At 48.2% G+C, this 22,102-nt stretch overlaps 1 protein-coding gene and 1 long non-coding RNA gene across 8 annotated transcripts in view; one reads left to right on the forward strand and one right to left on the reverse strand.

The window, feature by feature from the left end:
- RGS9 (regulator of G protein signaling 9) overlaps positions 1-22,102 on the reverse strand; it is a 71,244-nt gene that overhangs the window by 15,145 nt on the left and 33,997 nt on the right. For all 6 annotated transcript variants that reach the window (XM_044982155.1, XM_044982154.1, XM_044982153.1 and 3 more), the window contains 9 exons: positions 20,343-20,424; positions 19,046-19,108; positions 10,332-10,361; positions 9,598-9,659; positions 5,641-5,754; positions 4,635-4,750; positions 4,002-4,089; positions 3,136-3,274; positions 1,676-1,761 (listed from right to left, as the gene is read on the reverse strand). In XM_044982155.1, the coding sequence (XP_044838090.1) occupies positions 1,676-1,761; positions 3,136-3,274; positions 4,002-4,089; positions 4,635-4,750; positions 5,641-5,754; positions 9,598-9,659; positions 10,332-10,361; positions 19,046-19,108; positions 20,343-20,424 (780 nt within the window). The remainder of the gene's footprint in view (positions 1-1,675; positions 1,762-3,135; positions 3,275-4,001; positions 4,090-4,634; positions 4,751-5,640; positions 5,755-9,597; positions 9,660-10,331; positions 10,362-19,045; positions 19,109-20,342; positions 20,425-22,102) is intronic.
- Positions 11,887-13,283, forward strand: LOC123345363. 2 transcript variants are annotated; one of them, XR_006572773.1, is made up of 3 exons: positions 11,887-12,086; positions 12,248-12,958; positions 13,100-13,283. It is a non-coding gene; the product is annotated as an uncharacterized LOC123345363 (long non-coding RNA). The 2 variants fall into 2 exon arrangements; XR_006572774.1 differs by having other exon boundaries at positions 11,890-12,086; positions 12,248-12,528.

The raw sequence follows: 22,102 nt of genomic DNA on the forward strand, positions 1-22,102 counted from the left end.
AGGTTCACTCCCTTTGGGGCACCTGGCATTGGCCACAGTCGGTAGACAGATACTGGGCTAGATGGACCTTTGGTCTGACCCAGTACGGCCATTCTTATGTTCTTATGTTCTCAAACCCCGCCATAAATGCTCTGTAGTGAAATGCACTGCCTGTTTGGCTACAAATTACTTCCTTCCCTTCCTGAAGATTTCGCCTTACGCCATCCTGAGCAGACCTTAGAGCAAGTCTCCTCTCTAACCTCTGCTCGCACGGCATATCGTGCTCTGATGGCCCTCTTTGGCTGTTTAAACAGGAGCTTTCATGTCCTCTGTGACGCACAGATCTCTCTCTCGCTCTCTCCACTTCCTTTGCTTTTCCGTGATGGAACCATTATCAACAACAATGAAAACAAGTCTCAAATAAGCAGCCTTTGATGTGTTTTTCTCTCTCAGCATACGCTGGATGCTGTCTGAAGTGTGAACACTACATCCCGGGAGCAGCTAGCTGCAAACATGAATGCATTTGCCAGAATTACAAGTGACCTCCCCGGGATGTGCGGCACGGCAGCAAGACAGTGGTGGCAGCTGGACGTGTTACAGAGCTGCACGTTGCATCTGCTGGTGGGGGGTGGGGGGGCGGAAGAATCCTGATCAATTATCATCTACTATTGCAGTAGTACCTGGAAGAGCCCTGGATCAGGATTCTGCACAGCTTGGTAAGGCACAAGAACAAATCAAGAGCTGGTGTCTCTGCAGATGAACACAATCTCCTGACAGGGATCTTAACTTCCTTGGAGCCTGGAGTAATCTGGCATCTGTATCTGCTCCTCAATGGCCTTAACACCACCTGCCATTGGGAGTGGTGGCCCCCAGTAACAGCCTGATCCAAAGCCCATTGAAGTTAGCAGGAGTCTTTCCATTGACTTCAATGGGCTGTGGATCAGGCCCTATGAGAGCAGAGCTTGTGAGACCCCCTCCTTCTTACTTGCTGGGTTATGGGCTGTCAGGGGCACAGAGAGGAGCTCCCTGTCCCAGAGGCAGCAGCCCCCCCTTTTGGCTCCGACATGGCAAGTTTGGCCCGATGAGACTTAAACCAGGCTGCCTGAAGTCCCTGAAACTGCTGTGCCAGCTGATGCGAGAAGCCAGCATTTGATCTGGAAACAGTCTTGTGGAGCCGGATTTTCCAGTGCCTCGCACCTTGTGCCAGCGCTCCCACCAGTGCAAAAGGGAGTGTCAGACACTATTACTCTGCTCTGCTTTGCACTGGGTGTAAATAGCTACTGGGTGCGGGGCTGTGAGCGCTAACAACACACAAATGCCAAGTGCCATGGTGCAGAACATAGTTACCCCATCTCGCCTTAAAACCCAGAGGGCTTTGGATGGGATCCCTTTAACCCTGCATAGGTTCTCTCAGGCCTGATGTACAGCACCTCTCTGGGGGCAGGTCATTACTAGCTCAGCAGTCACGGCCTTTCCATGCAGACGCAACAGACAAAAAAGGATTTAGCACTTGCCAGACAGGCTGTGACTGCACACAAGCCATTTCCACGGGGTTCACACACAAACCAGCAAGACTTAAATCCACTTTAATTAGACAAATGTCTAAATCACCGTCATTTCGCTGAAACTCAGGCTCTTTGTATCCCCGGTACAATAAAAAAGCACATTGCCCACAATTATACCCCAATTTACTTGCCTTTTTTTCACGGTCTCTTGGGGCACAATGGCTTTGGCCAACATCTCCTTGTATATTGGAGACTTTAAATAGCGACCGTAGGAGTCCTACTGGGGGAAGAAGGGAAACCGGTAGTTATGGATTGCAAACAGCCTAATTAAAATCATCTCTGAGTGCAGCTGCTCAGGAGCCAGTGAGGCTGAGAAATCAGAAATCTTGCCCAGCAGATCTTATTCATTGAAACCAGCAGCTTCTCATCCCACAGGAAAGTCCCCGATGGAGAATTCAGAACGAAAAGGGGATGGATGAGCCTAGCTCAAGACTAAGGTCTTTTAGGCTACGTCTACACTGCAATAAAAAACCCACGGCCCCGAGTCTCAGAGCCCGGGTCCACTGACGCAGGCTCCCGGGGCTTGGGCTGTGGGGCTAAAAATAGATGTTCGGGCTTGGCCTGGAGCCTGGGCTCTGAGTCCCACCCCTCGCGTGGGGTTTCAGAGCCCGGGCTCCAACCCAAGCCTGAACGTCTACACTGCCGTTTGTAGCCCTCCAGCCTGAGTCAGCTGACCTGGGCCAGCCAGGGGTCTTTTACTGCAGTGTAGAGGTCCCCTCACTGTCATGGCAGTGACTTCACGATCTAGTGCTAGGCCATGTCCTCAGCTGGTGCAAAACAGCACAGCTCCATTGACATCGATGCCAGTTTTCCCCAGATGCAGATCTGGCCCCCAGTGCCCCTCTTTTCTAAGTGTCCTGTCTAGCTCATAAGTGAGGGGAGGTCTCAGCTGGGGCAGTATTTCTTGTTACCATAGTTTAGTGGACTCCACTGACTTGATCTATCTGTGAGTCAAACATCAGATCTACAATAGGGTGCCTGCCTACGGAGCAAGGGAAAGTGCATGAAAACACAAGACAAAAAGGGTATTTTTCAGGAGCAGCACCACAGCATATGTTCTTGGCACAAAGTCACCCATTTGTATCCCAGTATTCTGAACCTTCCCACAATTATTGCTGGAACACGCTATGCTAAAAGGGGCTTCCTCCCACATGTTGACCTGATCTGGGATGCAAAATGTTAGATACCGAACAGGGTGGGCATCTGTAACACCACAAAACAATAACGACAATCAACACTCAGATAGCACCGTAAAGTGCTGTACAAAGATGGATTAATATAGCCTCACAACGCTAATTAATTCAGGGAAGTTCTGTGGCCTGTGTTATACTGGAGACCAGACTAGATGATGATAATGGTCACTCCTAGCCTTATAATCTAGGCCAGTATTATCATCCCCACTTGTCAGATAGGAAAAACAAGCCACAGAGGAGCTAAGTGATTTGTCCAAGGCTTAGTGAGTCAGTGGCAGAGTTAAGATTTGAATTTGGGACTCCCTAGCTCATAGCCCTGAGTTCTGTCCACTGACTAGAGACATGGAAAGGCACAGACAAGCTGGAATGCCTTCCGGATTTGTAAGCAAATAACAAACCTTTTTCATGAGCATATAAATATGAGTCTGAGCAGCATCTAAAACGTAGCGATGAGGGTGCTTGAGACCTTTGACTGTGATGCCCATCGTTGTGCCGTCAATGTTAATCCAGCGCCTGGCCCCTGGAGCCAGGAAGAGTCTGAAACCAGAAACAGTCATGTCATGAGGTGAGAACTAACAGAGACTGTTCTGCTTCCACGGATGGAAAGAAAAGTGCGTCCAACTGCCAGCCAGAATTCACCACTGGTTCTTTGTCATACCCTAGGGTAGTAAACCTCCCTTTTGCCAGAATAAACGCCTCCGGCACCACCTACAATCACATGCTTTGATGCCACAAATTTACAGTATTAACAATATTTTGCACTCAGGACCTGCTCCAAAACCCAGTATGGGTCTTTCCATAGACTTCAATGGGCTTTGGGTCAGCCTCTCATCTGGAAAGCTCCAAGCGCTTTCACAAATATTAATTAATGAAGCCTTATAACACTAATGAGAAGTACAGACATAATACCATCCCCATTCTCCCGACCGGATAGAGGAAGCTGAACATCACAGAATAAGACTGAGGCAGAACCCAGAGCTTTTGTCTCCCAGCAAGACGAACCCTCTCCCTTGTATGAATCATTGGGTGGATAGGGGACGGGGAAAGTTGCTTTATAATAAAACAACGTTTGTTTTCTTTATCTAAAGGGGCTTCCTTCCTACAGTGGGACTATCCCACATGCGAGCTTCATGCCAGCTCCCAAAGGAAATCCTGACAGATACTCAGCAATACACTTTTCCTAGAGGAGAGCAACACAAGACAAGGATGGGGATGGCAACACATCAGGAAGATGGACTGAAAACCAAGGCGTCCTAACACTCACTTGTAAATTTCTTCGGCTTTTTCTTTGACCTTGGATTGGTCTCCATACTTCAGGTCCTCACAGGCTTCCCAGAACCCCAGGTTCTCTCCTGATGAGAGATAATGAGGGATCAGTGACAAGGGTGGGAGAGGAACAAAGAAAATGATGGCTGAGTGAAATAAAAACCCTCAGTTGAATTCACTTGATTCAATATTTGCTGGCTGTGTGCCTGAAACTCTCCGATTATGACAGTCACCCTGAGGCCTTCTGTTTGACGTAGGCTTTTTGATGGCTCTCTGCACACGGATGAATTTCACCCTAAGTGCATATAAATTTGACGTGTGCAATTTCTTATTAGCATCAGTTGATTTGTAGGTGCTCTGTCAACAAACCAGCTCACTTTGCAGAGTGGGTGCTTTGCTGTTGCATTTTACGTCCTCTGCCACTAGATGGTATTGCATGCACTGACTCCACAGCCTGTCTCTCCAGCCATCAACGTCACTTCTTAAGACTTCCCATTTTTGTCTCAGATCACTGCCCCTATTATAAGGTAACGGCTTTTTAAAAATACCCCGTCAGCTGCCACGGCGTGTTGTAAATATGCTGTAGCGATGCTGAGAGGGTGATGGGGGAGGGACAGGAACACAGACCCACCACTGAATTCTTTCTTCAGGAACAGCTGGAAGTTCTGCCGGCCTTTCGGGTCCCTCATCAGCTCGTTAAAATTAAAGGCCCATCGCTCCACGCGCATCCTGGTAGGGATTTCCACTCTGCAAAGGTTTGAGCACAAACACCACCATTTCCCTCTGGAGTCAGCTCACTGCGGGATTGGGCATATTAATTAACAACAGAACGCCCTTCGCTGCCGTGCCAAGAGATTTCCCAGCCCTGTCCGCTTTCCGGGCTGCTGTAACGAGCTCCTGAGGTCAGCCCACTAGGTAAGTGGCAATTAAACAACCTTCTGCACAGTGGGATCAGGAATGACAGTCAGAGAGGCCGATTCTGCTCTGATTTACACCAGTTCTGTACTGGTGCCACACCATTGGCTTGCAACTGCTGATTTACATTGGCATGAGGTTAGAATCCGACACAAAATATCATCATTGCAGCCCGTCAGCAACACAACATAGCGGTATACCCAGTCTAACTGACCAGTTCATGTGTGTTTGCAATGGAATAGATCCGTCAGGGGACGCACTGAATGGGGCTGATGTTTCAGGCCTTAGGCGGGGAAATCTCTTGGCAAAGTTTTGCTGCCCAGGACCTCAAGACTGGGGTCCACACCTATAACTTAGCTAAGGCTGCTCCCTTGCTCATAATTGGCCACATTCTGCTCTCGGGTGAATGGGAGTCCCTCACACTCATCCAAGAGCAGAATTAGGCCCAGAGGCATGGTGTGAATGTATTAACTCCCATGCCATTAAGGAAGACAACACTTAAAGAGAACGCAGATGATACTGCAAGTACAGATGTCAACACTGCCCAGGGACCACTGACCTTTCCACTGTCAAGCTACCTCACATGCGAAGAACAGGAAAGCATCGCCACTTAGCACAGGAGAGTGGATATCATGAGTAGGTCAGTGCTTCTTTTTTTTTTTTAATATCCCGCAACGTAAAGGCTTTGTAAGCCACAAGTTGGTGGGAGAGTAAATACATACAGCTTTGCATTGAGCTCCCAGAACTCAGAGTCATCAGTTATCCAGGGGTTGCTGGGAAGGCATCCAGACATGATGGGATCATTGGAGAGGAACTGTTCACTGTACTTCACAAGCCTGGAAATAATTCAGATGAAACCAAGATGATCGGCTGCAGGCAGCACTTCAACCAACATGTTTATAAACCTAAGGAAATTATTACGTAGAGCTTGGACCTCTTCCTAAGTGCATGTATAATGGGGCCCGGATCCTGATGGGACCTCTGGGTACTAATGCAATGCGAATAATAATTAATAAGAACAATGAATCTCTTCCCATCCAGCCACAACACGCCACAAAAACACCCACCAAATGCAGGCCTGTATGTTGTCTTTCAAAAGTGGCCAGTGATCTTGTGCGGGGGGCGTCCCAGTGTTTGGGAGCTGAACTTAAGACACACGCAAGATCACACAGTGACTTCAGAAGCAGAGCGAGGAATTGAAGCCAGGAATCAGGAGTTCAGATTCCCTCGCAGTATGGTTGCTGCTTTGATATGAGAGGAAGGGAGCAGACAGAAAGGAAAACGGATGTTGCATGAACCTGAACTGGGATCCAGATAACCTGACTGATGGACTTCGGGGACAACTTCAAGAAGGATCTTGAGCGGCTGCCTTACAAAAATGGCACCTTTTTAATTTTGCTGCAATGGGTTCCCTCCCAGGGGCTGTCCTGTCCAGCAGCCTGTCTCAGTGAACCCTGGGTAGATGGGACATGGCTGAGCATGCCCCAGCTGGCTATCACGTTCCTCTCCACTGTATAGCTCATTACTCTGCAGTGCACTTTGAGCTGCTTTAGGTATGAAGCCAAAGTCTCTTCTGTTCTAGTAGGAGCAAAGCAGAGAAATATTTAATGTCCCACCTCCAGTTCAGGGGCCGGCCAGACTTGTAATTACAACCAATTTCATTAACACGCTGTGAAAGGTTTTTTTTCCCCCTTCTTCACTTTTGAAAAATTCATCGGGTTTCTGTGTTTAAAATTCATCCCAGGCTACGCTGCTCTCACGTGTTCAAAGCTGGGTGCGTGCTGTCCACAGCAGTGACGCTAACAGATATCTTGGCACAGATCCTATAACTATACAAGGCTGCTGCACAAAGCATATTATGGGTTTGACACCAGCACCCTTGATACTATCTTCTCAGTGGAAATGCTAAGGCATTCAGCGCTCGCATCGTTCAGTCCAAGCCATATATTCAAATCGAGCTGCAAATCTGAACCCATCAGCTCAGGTTACAGTGCATTTCCAGCTCCTCCTGGATCAATAAAGCACTGTGATGTGTGCATACTGTCTGCAGACTGATCCTGCCCTAACCAATAAGGATTAGAGTCAGGCCCAATCTCTGAGATTGGCTCAAGGTCCACATTTCCTCAAAACTGAGGGAAGCTTGGCTCTAGGGACTGGTTTTGACCCAGTATAGAGATAGGGCTAGTCACTCTGTGTGAAGAGTTTCATCAGCAAATGTTAGCTAATTAAGCATCACAGCACCCCATGGAGGTAGGCAAGTTCACAGACTGGGAAACTGAGGCACAGAGTGGTGTATGCGACCTGCCTAAGGCCACAGAGGGGAGACAGAAGCAGAGGCAAGCACACAACAAGAACTCCTGACTCCTTTCCCCCATTATAACCACTGGTCCTCCCAGGCCTTTCTCAAGAATGAGACCATTTCACACCCACCTGGGGAAATCCGCTCCCAGGTAACATGGCTCAGTACCAGGTGGACTGCACATTGGAGAGGGGGGATGAATCCTCCCCAGAGGGCATGGAGCAGCCGCACAGCCAATGAAAGGAGATTGCTTCAGCCCAATGATAGGAATGGTGGCCTCGACGTGTGAAGGTCAAGGGCCTAGGGCTCTGAGACCCTGCTGTCCTTCCCTGTCTTCCTCCATAGCCACGCACTGCTGGGTAAGAGGTGCATAGCCTCCCAAATCCTCAGGGCTGCACCAGTCCCACAGCCTGAGTGCTCTCCACACCCCCAGGGGAAGGCAGGACTTGTCTGTGTGCAATTCCAAATACCACCCCACTATGACACATCACCGTCCCCTCGCACTTTCAACTGACTGACTCTCTGGTCTGTGTTAGGCAGAAGGTCAGACTAGATGATCAAAAATGGTCTCTTCTCTCCTTAAAATGGATGAATCTCCCAGGCTCATAACTGCCCGTCCCAGCATTGCCAATCCCAAGCACTCAAAATTCCTGAGTGACGAGCCCCTACCCCACATCATGAGATTGGTTTAAACTCATGAATGTTTAAGTATCCTGTAATACATCTGGGGGGAAAGGGAGCTGCCTTCTGGGTTTTGAGCCTCTAGAGGTCACATTCTCAGGTTTTCCTCCACAACCATGAGGGACAGAAACTTCGGGGGGGGAGGGTTTAAATGAAAACTGGGATAGTCTGATGTCATCACATGATTCCAAGAGCTGGTGCTTTAAGACAAAACACCAAATTTCACAAGACTTGCAGTAAAATCACAAGAGAGGGTGGCACTATATGCAAAACAGCTGGCGAGGCTTGATGTGCCTGGACTGGACTCCAACGTAACTGTCCAGCACATCTCTGCAAGAAAATAAGTGACCTATGTCTGAGGTTGGGCATCATCATCTCCATGGCAAATGCCAAAGGAATGTGACCTCTTTGCCAATCAAGCACCACCCACATCAAATCTAGCTAGGTCCTTATGACAGTCTGGCTGGATATTCAGTCAGTGTCTATCACTGGTGATCTTATACCATCTAAGCTTCCAGCGCCCAGGTCACGTAGCAGCAGGGCTTGGTAAACATGCTTTGTAATTCGTTGGTCTCCCATCCCAAGAGCCTTTCTGTTCTGAGAGCACGGCAGGTAATTGGCATGATCAGGGATCCGTTTGGGAAAGACCCCAATGGGGAGTGAGGACAGTCCGTCACTCAGCCTACCGTGAGGAGTAGCTTTCAGCCACCAATTTTAACAATGTGGGACAAGCAGGATCTGTTCACACTGTCCATGGCGCCGAGTCAACAGACTCAGGCTCTGGAGACTCATGCTACCACGCTGGAAAAAGCCATGTAGACGTCGTGGCTCAGGCTGTGAAGCCCATTCCCCTCCTTAGGCTTCAAAGCCCGAGCTCCAGCCTCAGCCTCTAAGCGCTGTCCACACAACTATTTATAGAGTGCCAGTATGAGCCCCGCAACCCTCAGTCTGTGGGCCCAGGCTGGGAGGCTTGGGCAGTGTAGACGTGCCCCCCCCAAGTGACTTCATTCACCGCATTCTGCGGAACACCCACATCGGGAACTAGAACCCTGACACCCAGCTGATGGTGAAAAGCAGCTGTTGCACTCTGATACTGTACAGCTGGATTCCACCACCAGATACATTATCTGTCTAACATACTGGTAGTTCTGGTGCTTTCCACTGCAGAAACCAGAGAGTTTTCTTTATTGATGGGGCTTTGTTCCACTCTGTTTTCCCAAATAATCCTTTCCTTTTAACCCAGAACCTGGGTTACCTTCACGGCCCTTCAGCCTCACTAGTCATGATACTGACTGCCTGTCAAAACGATGGTGGTGGTGGTGATGAATATGATAGGGTACCTATTCTCAGTCCCTGCTTAGTCAAAGTTCCCATTGATTATAACTGGAATCTTAACGAAAGACCTGACCCTGTTCCCATTTCAGTTTATGGCTAAGCTCCCACTGCAGAACTGAGCCTTCATGCCAGGATTGGGACTCAGGGCGTTCTCTGCTTTATGAGTGACCTTGGTATTACCACCAGTTTCCAATCCAGTTATTACACAGCCTTAAGACACTGTGTCTAAAGAACACTGTGTGAGGCCATGCAATTAACGGCCCTAGTGACTCACCAGCTGTCAGAGTAAATAGGTTAATCATCTCATTAACGGAAGAGAATTTAAGACTAATTAATGTATGGGCATAAGGGAATCAGAACTTACCCTCCAAGGGAGACAGAAGACTTCACTGTGGACTTCATGATGACTTGCTGATAGTACATGATCTAAGAGGCACAGATATGTTTTTGTAGTTAACAGAATTGCAGTCATTTGGGTGAAAGCTGGTCATCATCTACTTCATCCCTTCTGCAAGATAGCAGGACAATTACAACAGTTTTTGCATCACCCCTAAGAAGTGGGTGTCCACGGAGTCCCAGAGTCACTGGATTATTTTATCGCCACAGTTATTTTCATTAGGGTTTTTCAAATGTCTCGAGAATGTTCTATAATGTGCAAGTAATTAGCTGGAGTTCCCCAGGCTCTATAATAATGGAATAATAGCTACAGTGGCACTTCTGTCTGCACGAGTCTGATTACCTACAGATGGTCTGGAGGATTTAGGTGTGCGATTATCATTGCTACTTGGTTGTCTCTATGCTAGCAACTTTGGGGATATTTCCTATCACTGCTCTACCACTGGTGCAGGTCCATCAGCATTCAGCAACGGTGGGAGTGTTTTTACCCGCTGAGAGCTTTCCCGCCACTGCTCACAATGATGTCAGTGTAATGCCAGGACATTTCCTGAAAATGCATTAGACTGAAAGCTTTTGGAGGCAGGAACAACGTTGATCTGTGTGTATGAGAAGCACCTATCTTTGGGCACTAATGCAGCACAAATTCCAACAATAATAATAGACAAACACCTAATATTTGCAAAGAAGTGAAGGTCAAATTACCTCTCTTCTATAAACATCAATGGTTTTTTTCTGTAAAACAATGAAGCAAAAGCATTAAAGTTGGGTGGGTACTCAAAACTACTCTTTAAAAGAAGAAAATGCAGTTACGGGATTCCCTGTTGGGCACCTTTCTCCCATATAACCCTCATTACAATTGAAAACAAATACAGACTAGCATCCAAGCAGCTCATCTAATCAGGGTATTATCAATTCTTATTTAGTCTGCAGAAAAGAAGAGTGAGGGGGGATTTGATAGCAGCCTTCAACTACCTGAAGGGGGGTTCCAAAGAGGATGGATCTCGACTGTTCTCAGTGGGGGCAGATGACAGAACAAGGAGCAATGGTCTCAAATTGCACCGGGAGAGGTCTAGGTTGGATATTAGGAAACACTGTTTCACTAGGAGGTGGTGAAGCACTGGAATGGGTTACCTAGGGAGGTGGTAGAATCTCCATCCTTAGAGGTTTTTAAGGTCAGGCTTGACAAAGCCCTGGCTGGGATGATTTAGTTGGGTTTGGTCCTGCTTTGAGCAGGGGGTTGGACTAGATGACCTCCTGAGGTCCCTTCCAACCCTGAGATTCTATGATTCTATGATTCTAATGCTAAGTGCATCTACAGACCATATATGGTTCCGTTAGATGTATGTATTGTATAGTGCCCCCTACTCCATCACAGCTTTTGTGTGTTCAATTACAGGGTTATTCTAATGGAGCTAAAATAGATTCATTTAGCAGACACAGATTAGATTATTCAATACTAGTTAAAGGAGACAGGAACCAACACATTGCAAAATATAAACACCACAATTAAAAAGCCTCAGAAACAATATCTGCGGTGGAAAGGTGGTTAAATTGTGATTTGAATAGCTCAGACTATGTTATATGTCATCCACAAAGGAATGAGCAACTGAAGGCAAGAAATTAACGGCTGGGTGTTTATTCACGCAGCTTCCTTTGAAGCGCAGCACAGTTATTTTGTCTTGCATAAACTGGAGGAGAGAGAAGGAAAGGCGGGTAAAGTCAGGGATCTTCCAGGCAAGCCTCTAAAACCTTGCGTAGGCTTTTTAGCCCCGAGTCTCCCATTAAAGTCATGCAGCTAATCTGCCATGTGTGATCTTTGGAGCTGCAGCCCAGAATTATCCCATCTAATTAACGCTGTGGGAGAATCCATGCCATGGATTGCTTTGTGGGAGGCTAGCACTTGCGCAAAGTGCTGGCTTGGCAGCCCTAGAGGCCCAAGTCCTTTGTCCACTGAGCTAGTACAGGATGGACAACAAGACCAGCACAAGTCCCCCTTTCCCCACCCCAGTCTCGCCAGTGAACCAGCCTTGACCTTGGCAGCTGCATCTGTACTGAGGCAAAACTCCCAATGCACTTCACAGAGATATGTAGCTGATAAGTAGCACGTGCTGGTGAAAGACAGGGAAGGAGAGAGCTTATTACAAACAGGGGCATCGCTCCTGTTGTCTGTGTACAGGCAAAACTCCTGTGGGTGTCCGCAGCATGCAAGGAATCAGGTTCGGAATGTAAAGCTCCAATGGTATCACCTGATTAGTACTGGAATACTTGAAGACAATGGGAGTTCTGCTTGAGCCTCGGCTGCAGGCTCATTATTTGCAACGAGCCTGTTATTCCGCACACAGTTAAATTGTTAGTTGAAATCTGCACCCACTGTGTCTGTCATATTGGGCCGGATTCTGGGCCCGGTGAAGTCAATGGGAAAACTCTCGTTTCTTTCAATGCAGCATCAGGGTCATTGTAAGTACTGTGAGAGCTGATAGGATACTACATACAGGGGCTAAAGATCAGCCTGGGTTTGCACACATTTCCTGTTCTGAGTTGGTGCCGCTGGCTAAATAGCACCTATTGAAGCCACATAAAGATTCCTCACATTTCTACATGTGTCATCTTTATTTCAGATCCAATTGCTGTAGCCATGGAGGGCAGAAAATCATCTGCTTCGACCCATTCCCAAAGGACAGACTGAAACCCACTGCACGTCTACTACCTTAGAAAGCATCTTCTTTGCAGAACTACAGTTCTATTCCAACGAAGCTATTTCATATATAATGGGAGTTCACGATCTTCCTGAGGAGCCCTGAGACAGAATCAGAACCCTTGGGATTTACCAAGTGCTGGCTAAACTATTCCACTTGCTGAGGCATGAGGGTGGCTGCTGTGGTTAATTTAGGAAACACCAGTGGGTTGACTCCATTAGATCAGAAAGAAAAATCTTCTAAATTAAATAAAAGGCCCCCTCACCATGGGCGGCGGGTATCGTAGGCAGGGGTAGGCTGTGCCTCCCCAAACAGCCTAGCACTGCCCTGCCCACGCTCCGCCCTCAGGCCAGGCCCTGTTCTGCAGTTCCCCAGTGCTCTGCCCTGGCGGGCCCAGGCTGCCTCCCGCAGGGACTCAGGGTGACGGGTGCTGGGGCCGTGCTGCTCGAAGCACCGGGGCTGGGGGCGCTGTGGCCGTGCAGCCCTGCCACCTGGAGCACCAGCACTGTGGGCTCCACCACCCAGCACACCGGGGCTGGCCATGCCACCCGAAGCATCGGGGCTGGCCATGCCACCAGGCTGCCCAGAGCACAGAGCGCTGCTGCCTGGCACTCCGGGCCTGCCGGCCGTGGGGTGACTGCTTTGGGCTCCTGCGGGGGGAAGGGGGCAAAAGGGGAGGGGGAGGCAGAAGGGGAGGGGCCGGGGCGAGCCTCCTCCAATGGCCACCTATGCCCCCCACTGATCTTTATTATCCTGGATGGGTATTTCTGACAGACACAGTGCAGCTGGATGAGGAGAGAGGAAAGGAGGATGCCCAGCAGAATGGTTGTAGACGGCTTTCATGGAAGTTAAGATGCTCTAGTCTTCTACAGCGCAACAGATCAAGGGCCTCGGAGGCAGGCAGGCAGCCATGCCACACGCAGGAGAAACAAATAACTGGTGGGAAAGAGAAAAAGGGTGGGGGGGAAAGAGTAAATTAAATGTTACCTAGAGCAATAAATCCATGAATGAAATTGACATTGTTGGTCTTCAGAAAAAAACCGAAGCCCTTCTCCAATCTGTCTGTGTTGTAACCCCACTAACGTCCTACCTAAGCACCTGGCAGTATTCACCTGGAAAGTATTCCTGAGTGTTCGGTTCACATTTCAGGATGGAACCGCCACTCCCTGAATCCCTGTTGTACTGACTTCAGTGAGAGCGTTGGGAGTGCCAGGGATGCAGGAGAGCCAGCCGCCGACAAGACAAACGGGTTTGTGTCTGAAGCAGGGGGAGTGCCCTTCCTTTGGAAAGGAAGGCCCTGCAGCAAGACGTAGTGGGTCACCGCAGTAAAGAGGTTGGCACAGTGAGCCCACTGGGATCTCCTCCATTCCCAATGTGAGGGTCACAAGCAGGTGTCAGGGGTCATGGCCCCTCCCCCTTTCACATTGCTAAACTGGAGGGTGGTCCCAGCTAGATAGGAGGAGGCAGGGTCCAAACTAGATGGGTGGCAGTGCCAGGGGCATCACATGGCATGGTAGCTGAGCACGCTGAATCTGGGATGAATTGAAAGGTGGGCACAGTACGGAACACACGATGCCTCATCCCCTTCCAAAGGCTGGTGGGAGTTTTGCTGGGTGTGCAGGATAATGCCCCCTGTGCCTGGCTCTAGACAGCTGTATTCGCCCCTGGCTTTCCCGAGTATAAATTCACACAACCCTACACACGGGGATGGGGGCTGTGATTTAAACACACCGATTCCGAAACAGAAACTGGACCCTCCCAAAGGCATGAAACCATTAGGAAGTAACTTCCTTCTTGGTCACTTGGCCTTCTCCTGGAGAGGGGCCCCAAACAGATCCCCCAAATCCACAGTCTCTCCCCCCAGCTTTGTGGAAGTGAATTGCTCTTCTCAGTCCGGCGCCCCGCGGACAAGCCTTCCTCCACGTCCCCAGTCAACAACGTAATTAGCCCCCTGGTTCAGAGTTTCAGGAAAAAGCTGAGGACTGGATGGGCCATTGAGACTGGTCTCCCCTCTCACCACTAGAAGTAACAGTAGGACATTGCTGGAGCAGGGAGGGGAACTGTGCACTGCCAGGATCCGTGCTGCACCTGTCATGTGGGTAGGGAGAGGGCGTCAGCCTCCAGAGCTGTCAATCTGGCAGCGTTTTACAGTCCTTAACTCCACACTAAGCATTTTAAGACAACAAAAGAAGGAATCCCAGCGGCCTCGCCCCCACAGCTGCACTTAGCTCCTCTTGACTTCCTCCCACAATATTTCCCGCCCCAGCATCTCTACTTTCACTGCTAGAAACCCATCCCAGCGACTGCAAACGCTCTGTGCGTCCTGGCTCTCCTCTGCCACCTACAGCTTGTCTCCATGGCGATTTAGTGCCCGGCAAGCCAGGGTGTGACTCTCCTGTGCACTAGCTTGCCAGGCACTCACTGGCCACGCGGATCCTGCTGCCACACTTTGAAAGTTTCCTCGTGTGCTCTGACATACTGTTCCTTGGAACGGAGCAGCAGCAACTGTGCAGCAGCTAGTGCATCATAGATTCATCTCCCCAGCTTGCTGTGTGTGAACGCACCACACAGGCAAGCCATTAGGTTGAATTCAGAGACCCATTAAACATAGCCCCACTTTTTCCCAACCCACTACGCATACAGGCCCCGTTCCAACTCAAAATCACCCTCCCGACCTGCCGTGCACCACCTCCGACAAAGAGATAAATCCGACACTCGCTCGGATTTATACAGGAACATCATTCAGCGGCCAAGGGCCATTTACCATTTTCCCGTAATGAGTGTAAAACGGATTAATTGAGTAATACCCATCAACCAGTGAATTATCACAATTATCCAGTGCAGAAGCTTAATGTCCCTCTAGGCTTAAATCAAAACGCCAATTAGTGAAAGGCTCCAGCCAGTCTCATCTGACCGTCACATGCTCTACAAAAGGTTCTGCGTTGTGAGGTTTATATGGGCATTCAAGCAGCACACACACAGCCCTGTCGCTCAAGACAAAGCTCCAAAGGCAGCATGCAGATATGCAGCAAGTGAAATGCAAGAAAAGCTGCTACTCAGATGCTGGAAAAGTCTTGGCTTTCAGCCAATTGTTCTGGTGCATTAGTTCCAATCAAACTTTGAAATGTAAAAATAGAAACAGGTAGCATCCTATCCACTTTGCATGGAGAAGATTAACTTCCAGAGACAACCACCCGGAGGCGCAGCTTACAGCCCCAAACTGCTAGAGCTGCTCAAAAGAGTTTCATCCACGTTGGATGGATGGAAAATGGATTTTTAACTAAACGGAAATCTTCGCTCAGGAACTTCCATTCGCATCTAAAAGGTTTGGGTCTTTGTTGAAAAACTGAGGATGTTCAAAATTGAAAACGTTTGCTTTTTAGCAAAAACCCACAAAATTGCAAAGATATCCCTCCCCCAGACACCCACTGTTCTGCTTATCCACTTTTCTCTTTCCTATTCCCTCTCTCCTTCTGCCCCTTTTTCTTGTTCCACTTCTCTCTTCCCTTTTCGCCCTCTTCCTTCTCTGTGCTGCTCTCAGTTACTTACAGCAACCTACCAAATCATACTCATTTTCATTTATTTCTGTATTTGCCTTCTGTAGATTTAGAATAAATAAAAAGGGCCCACAGGCAGGCTCTGAGCCTCCTGTCAATGATGTAAAAATTACAAAAATTGAAAAGCAATACAATGAGTTTAACCCATCTACGAACACAAACAATATACTGCCCCCAGACATCGGGCTGTACTGCAATCCATCTGCCTCTCTCCACAGGTCAGGGGAAATAAACAAGCACTGTCGGGTGCCCTGAAAGCCAGCAAATCTGGACTGGATGTAGGAGGCCTTTCCAGAGAATGCTTCCACTCACTGCAGCCGCAGCAATATAGCCCAGGGAGAGAGGGGACACAGAGGGTCTGGTTCTGATCTCCCACTGGTGTTAGTCAGGAGTAACTCCACTCAACACAATGGTGTTACACTGGCAGGATGGAAAAGAGTGGAGAATCCAGCTCATAATGTGAACTGTGAGAGGCACAGCTCCCTTGCCTCTTGTGCAAGTGTTCATGATTGGTCGCTTGTGTCCATGACATTCTCTAGACCTGCCGTACGCTAAGAGTGAATTTTGGATTTCTTCGCAGTTGCCTGTTATTACTGCCCCTGGGGCTTATTTTCTGTCCCTAAATTAAAGAGTAAAATCTTTCCTGATAATGTGTGAATATTGCAGTACGGACCGTGGGAACACTGGGTTGGGGTTTCAATCATAGACTTATTGTATGCATGTGTGTTGCTGGAAAGGGCCCCCTAACAATTCAGAAGCCTAGAGTCCTCCTTTATCTATGGAGCAGGCACAGCAGGGGCAATAGGAGTATACTCTTCCCATCACCCTGCCAATATACTCCAGCTTTGAGCCAAGAAAACTGAGAGGGTGTTAAAGTTCACATGGCCCATTCAGGGCTCAATCAAAGCCCAGTGAAATCAATGGAAACTCTCACATTGACTTCCGTGGGCTTTGCATCAGGCCTTCACTCCTTGGGCTCTCTGCTGAGATGCTAACAAGGGAGTCAACTGTGCTAGTGAATTGTTTCTTTTGTTGTGGGGACTTTCGTCCAGTAGGAACTGAACTGAGAACCATTAACTCGTTTCACGTAAGCCACTGAATAGCCATCAGATGGTTAATGACGTTTGAAAACATTTGCAAACCTAAAGATCTCTTTCCATGATGCCAGCTATAACACTGTGGGCGACAGTCTATCTTATTACTCTTTTCAATCCCTGTTTGGATCCTCCAGCCCAACAGCCACTCATGTTTTTATTTCCTTTTAAAGGACATTTCAGCAGCTCCCACTTAGAGCAAAAAGAGAAAATACTAAACCCTAGCATTTTCCTCTGCTTTTCAGTCGCCATGGCAACAGAACCCACTTGCCCAAAGCAATTATCTGCCTCTGACAGCGGAGATGTTTAAGGGCCGTTATGAAAATGAAAAGTTTACTGGAGATAGGGTGAGCTTCGTCAAAGCAACCATCACCTTTGATCTGCCTTCGCTCACCAAGCACAGGCCAAAAGTGCTGTCAGCTGAGGCCCTAGGCATGTAAATATGGGACCACTTGAAATACTGTATATACTCGTTCATTAGCTAACCCCCCAAAATAGATAGGTAAAAATAGCAAAAACTGTATGACCCTTTCATAAGTGACCCTATATTTCAGGGGTTGGAAAACGTTGGCTCCTGGCCTATCAGGGTAAGCCGCTGGCGGGTTGGGGCATTTTGTTTACTTGGAGCGTCTGCAGGCATTGAACCTCTAGCTATGGGAAGTGGCACGCCCATTGGCTGGGAATGGCGAACCGCGGCCACAGGGAGTTGAGGGGCTCCATGCCTGCAGACGCTCCAGGTAAACAAAACAACAATGTATTCAATATTCAATTCAATGAGTCCATAGAGTTTAAAATCATCAAATTTTCATGTAGACCAGTTTATAAGCTGACCCTGATGCTCTCTGATGCGTCACTTTTTTACCAAAAATATTCGGCTTAAGAACAAGTATATACAGTAACTGACTCACAGTCTCCACTGTTCACCTTCAGCAGAGCCATGGGTGAAAGATAAGGACGGTTCTAGCTACCACGGCAAACACTTAGTCCTATAGACTTTCCAGACTATGGTACCCCTTTCCAGAGTCTGATTTGTCTGGCATACCCCAACTTTCACCTCACTTAAAAACAACTTGCTTACAAAATCAGACACAAAAATACAAAAGTGGCACAACGCACTGTTACTGAAAACTTGCTGACTTTCTCATTTTTACCACATCATTATAAAATAAATCAACTGGAATATAAATATTGTAGTTATGTTTCAGTGTCTAGTATACAGAGCTGTATAAACAAGTCATTGTATGATTTTTTAGTTTGTACTGACTTCACTAGTGCTTTATACGGAGCCTGTTGTAAAACTAGGCAAATATGTAGATGAGTTGATGTACCCCCCCAGAGGTACGCATAGCCCTGCTTGAGAACCAATGCTATATAGACAAGTCTACAACAGGGCTACATCATTTACATTCATTTACATTCTCAGATCAATAGCACTACTCTGTTTGATTTAACTAATGTGGCAAGAAACCACTGAAAAACTGATAAGCAAAGTGAAGCTGCTAGATTCTATTCCTAGGGCCAAATTCTGCTCTCTCTCACACCGTACCAGCGCAAATCCAGAGCAACTCCACTGCACTCAACAGAAGTGAAAATCAAATGGGTTTGACTTCACAGTTCTGGTTCTGGCATAGTTCTACATGCCTATCAGTTGTTATTTGGCTCGATATGGCCCATTCAGACTGTTGCCATGCAACACTGGAGATCCATGGAGCGCCATTCACACACAATGAGTAGGTCTGCACTGCAGTCTGAAGTGTGGCTGCAGCCAGCGAACGTATGCCCAAGGTACCTTTGATACAGCTAACTTGAGTATTAATAGCAGTGAAGCTGCAGCAACATGGACTGGACAAGCCGGGTATGTACTCGGGCAACTAGCCTGTGCTGCCATTGTAATTTGAGCAACCTAGATCAAAGCTAGTTCAAGTATGTCTACACATACTGCAGAGGTGCAGTCCACACCTCTGATTGCAGCACACAGATACAGCCTCTGAGTGTCATGTAGATCTACCTGCTGTCCATGTCCTCATACGATCAGTAAGTTTGAAAGCAAGCAGCCTTACCTAGTTTACCTTATTTTCATTGGGATCGGTTACTCGGTCTAGTCCGTAGTCGAGGACGTCCTGCATGCCTGGCTGTTACAAATAAGAAACAACAGTACATTTGTTTCTGCTTTTTCAAAACCATCTTAGGTCACGTGCAGAAATCTGCCGCTAATGAATAATTCCTCCAATTGGTGGAAAAAGGTAAAACACTGACTGATCTTTCCTGAGATGGCCATAGGGCTTGGCTGGGAGTGCATGGGAATATATATGGGACACCCAACAGAGCAAGAGACATCTATAGAAGGGGTAACCAAGAAGCATCCAAGCGGAGGTGACACCAGGAGACAATCCAGGAGAGATTTAACAGGAGAGATCCAGAGACATCTAGCCATTGGAGATCAAGGGTGATACAAGGGGCACGTATATAGGGAAAACCATGCTCAATCCAGCAATAATCTATATAGAGGAGACACATCTTGATATAGGCAATGAGAAGGGACAGGATGGTACCACTGATATGTCTGCCTTGGGCACAAAGTGATTTTTGAGTAGTTACCTGAGCTCCATCATAGTTAGATAATAGTCACTAATTAGATCTCAGTAGTGAGCTCTTCTGGGGAAAATGGAGAAACAGACCAGGAAAAAAAGTACTTAGTCTAAGTCTAAATTAGAACCAAAAGAACCAAATTCAGCCCTGGTAGAGCCAAAGGGGTTGCATTGGGGATGAACTGGGGCCAAAGTATTTGAGTGGTGCAAAGAGTCTCCCACCAACCGCTTTATCTGCAAGCAAAGGTCTAATTACCGGCTGGCATTTGCCTCAGACTTGACGCACCCCTGTATGTTAACAGCTGGGTTCTCCACTGGCCACTTACTCAGTATACACCATTAAACTGGCTCTTTGATTATGACTGGGATGAGGGAGTCTAGCTCCTGGGTACATGTCAGAGTCTGACAGCACGCTGGGACCAGCCTGGCTTCACTCAGGAAACACCCTGGTGACATATGCCTCCAAAATAACAGCCCCCCGAGGACGAGGGGCAGTTAGGATTCTCTGTTCGTAGCATGGATGATGTGATGAGTGGTTTCTTACTTCCCCTTTAAGAGCAAGTCTCAGGGGTTCGGAAAGTTAGTAGGCAGAGTGGATTCAAGTCTCTTTTTCGCCTCTAAGTGCACCTCTGCATTTCTGGCAGCTGGCCAAGCACAACCTTGGAGCACAACCAAAGCTACTTTCTTAAAGGTGCAGTAAGTTGCTCCTGGCTGAGCTCTCTGGACCCTATACCTCCAATATAGACTTTACAGCTGTGGAGGACGGTATTCTACTTACAGGTGTTCGATGCACTAGCCAATAGGCTTTCTCCTGACAATCCAGCGCATACCTGTCTGCCTTTTTCCGTTCCTTCCCTGTCCTGCAAAGCAAAGAGTAAGTTGTAATCCCATCAGAGGAACATGTGGGTTATTTTTCTCTTTTGATGACATTTTCTTGCATGTTAGCCACAGTTCCCGCTGATGGGGGCAGCACCGCAGGAATTTGCAATGTTTTCCTTTAAAACTAGCAAGAGCGAGAACATGATGCTGTTCTGACCTTTCCTCAGCCTCCTGACCTACAGGCTCACAAGGCTACATTCAGCCTACATTTGTGTGTGTGCTGCTTCTTCAGGCCACAACTAAACTCTGCTCTTTCTTGACTGCACGTCGTGCTGTCCTAACTTACAACTGACGATTTGTTGAACCCCACTGATATCAGTGCAGGGTACTAGCTTTTCAGTAATCAACCTCTTCCTGAGCTCAGCTGGGATTAGGTGTATTCTCTTCTGTTCAGCCTGACAACAATTGGTTAGAATTCCTCCCTTTTACCTGCACCCAATTCTGCCACCTCGTGTATGTCTGTTCCCTGTAACATTTCAGGTGAATACAGGGTCTGCTCTTTACCGTGCAGGAGATAACGGTGATGTCTCTGACACCCATTTGTTTGGGGAACGGGTGGGTTTGATGGGAACTACTGTCCACAGAAGCAGCATAGTGGACACCATACAGGCCTGGAAGCTAGGTAGTCTTAGGTCTAAACCTCTGACCTCTGACTTGGGGTGCTAGTTCCCAACGCATTCACTGCATAGTGATGAACAAGTCACTTCCCCTGTCACTGTTTCAGGTGCCCCGGGTGAAATTTCACAGAGATGTTGGGAGGATCAGTGTCGGCTTTAAAAACCACACTTTGCATCTCTTGGGCTATGTTCACACTGCAGCCATGGAGTGCGACTGCCCGAGCTAGCTTCCATCCAGGGCCGGCTCCAGCTTCTTTGCCACCCCAAGCGGCGAAAAAAAAAAAAAAAAGCTGCAACCGGTGGCACTTCAGCAGCAGCTCTACCGCGCTGCTTCATTCTTCGGCGGCAATTCAGCGGTGGGTCCTTCCCTCCGAGAGGGAGTGAGGGACCCGCCGCTGAATTGCCACCAAAGACCCAGACGTGCCGCCTCTTTCCACTGGCTGCCCCAAGCACCTGCTTCCTGAGCTGGTGCCTGGAGCCGGCCCTGCTTCCATCTAGCTAGCTCGGGTCCTGGAGTCGTGATGCCATGATAGCATGGGTTTCAGCCTGGGCTCTCCAAGCCTGCCCGGGACCTGGGTAATTACCAGGGTGACTAGACCGCACTGAAGCCAACACTGCCCCAGAGCTCCACTGCTCCAGCATCCTAACTAGCAAGATTAAAGCAAGCTCGGGTATGTCTCCATGAGCTGCAATCACACGCCGGGACTGCAATGTCGACACCCCCCTAGCCTGAGCCAGATCTGCACCAAAGTGTTAATTTGCAGCAACAAACAGGAATTGACGGCATGTTTCCAAGAGGCAATCTGATAGATTCTGTTCTGACTTTTGTAATGCGGAAATGCCCAGTGCTGGGGTACCAGGGCAACATATTATATGCAAGGGCCTAGATGCCTAAAGGTTGAGGCAGGAATCCAGGGTTAAGCCCCTAAATAAAAGTGGTCTGATTCAAAGTTCAAAGGTGCTGAGCACATACAGCAGAGAAGACGGCATCACAGACCTCATGCTGGCTGTCGGCCAGGCCACTCAGATGGTGATTCAAAGA

The sequence above is a fragment of the Mauremys mutica genome, chromosome 12 (genome assembly GCF_020497125.1).
Source record: "Mauremys mutica isolate MM-2020 ecotype Southern chromosome 12, ASM2049712v1, whole genome shotgun sequence".
In the NCBI taxonomy this organism is placed as follows: Eukaryota; Metazoa; Chordata; order Testudines; family Geoemydidae; genus Mauremys; species Mauremys mutica.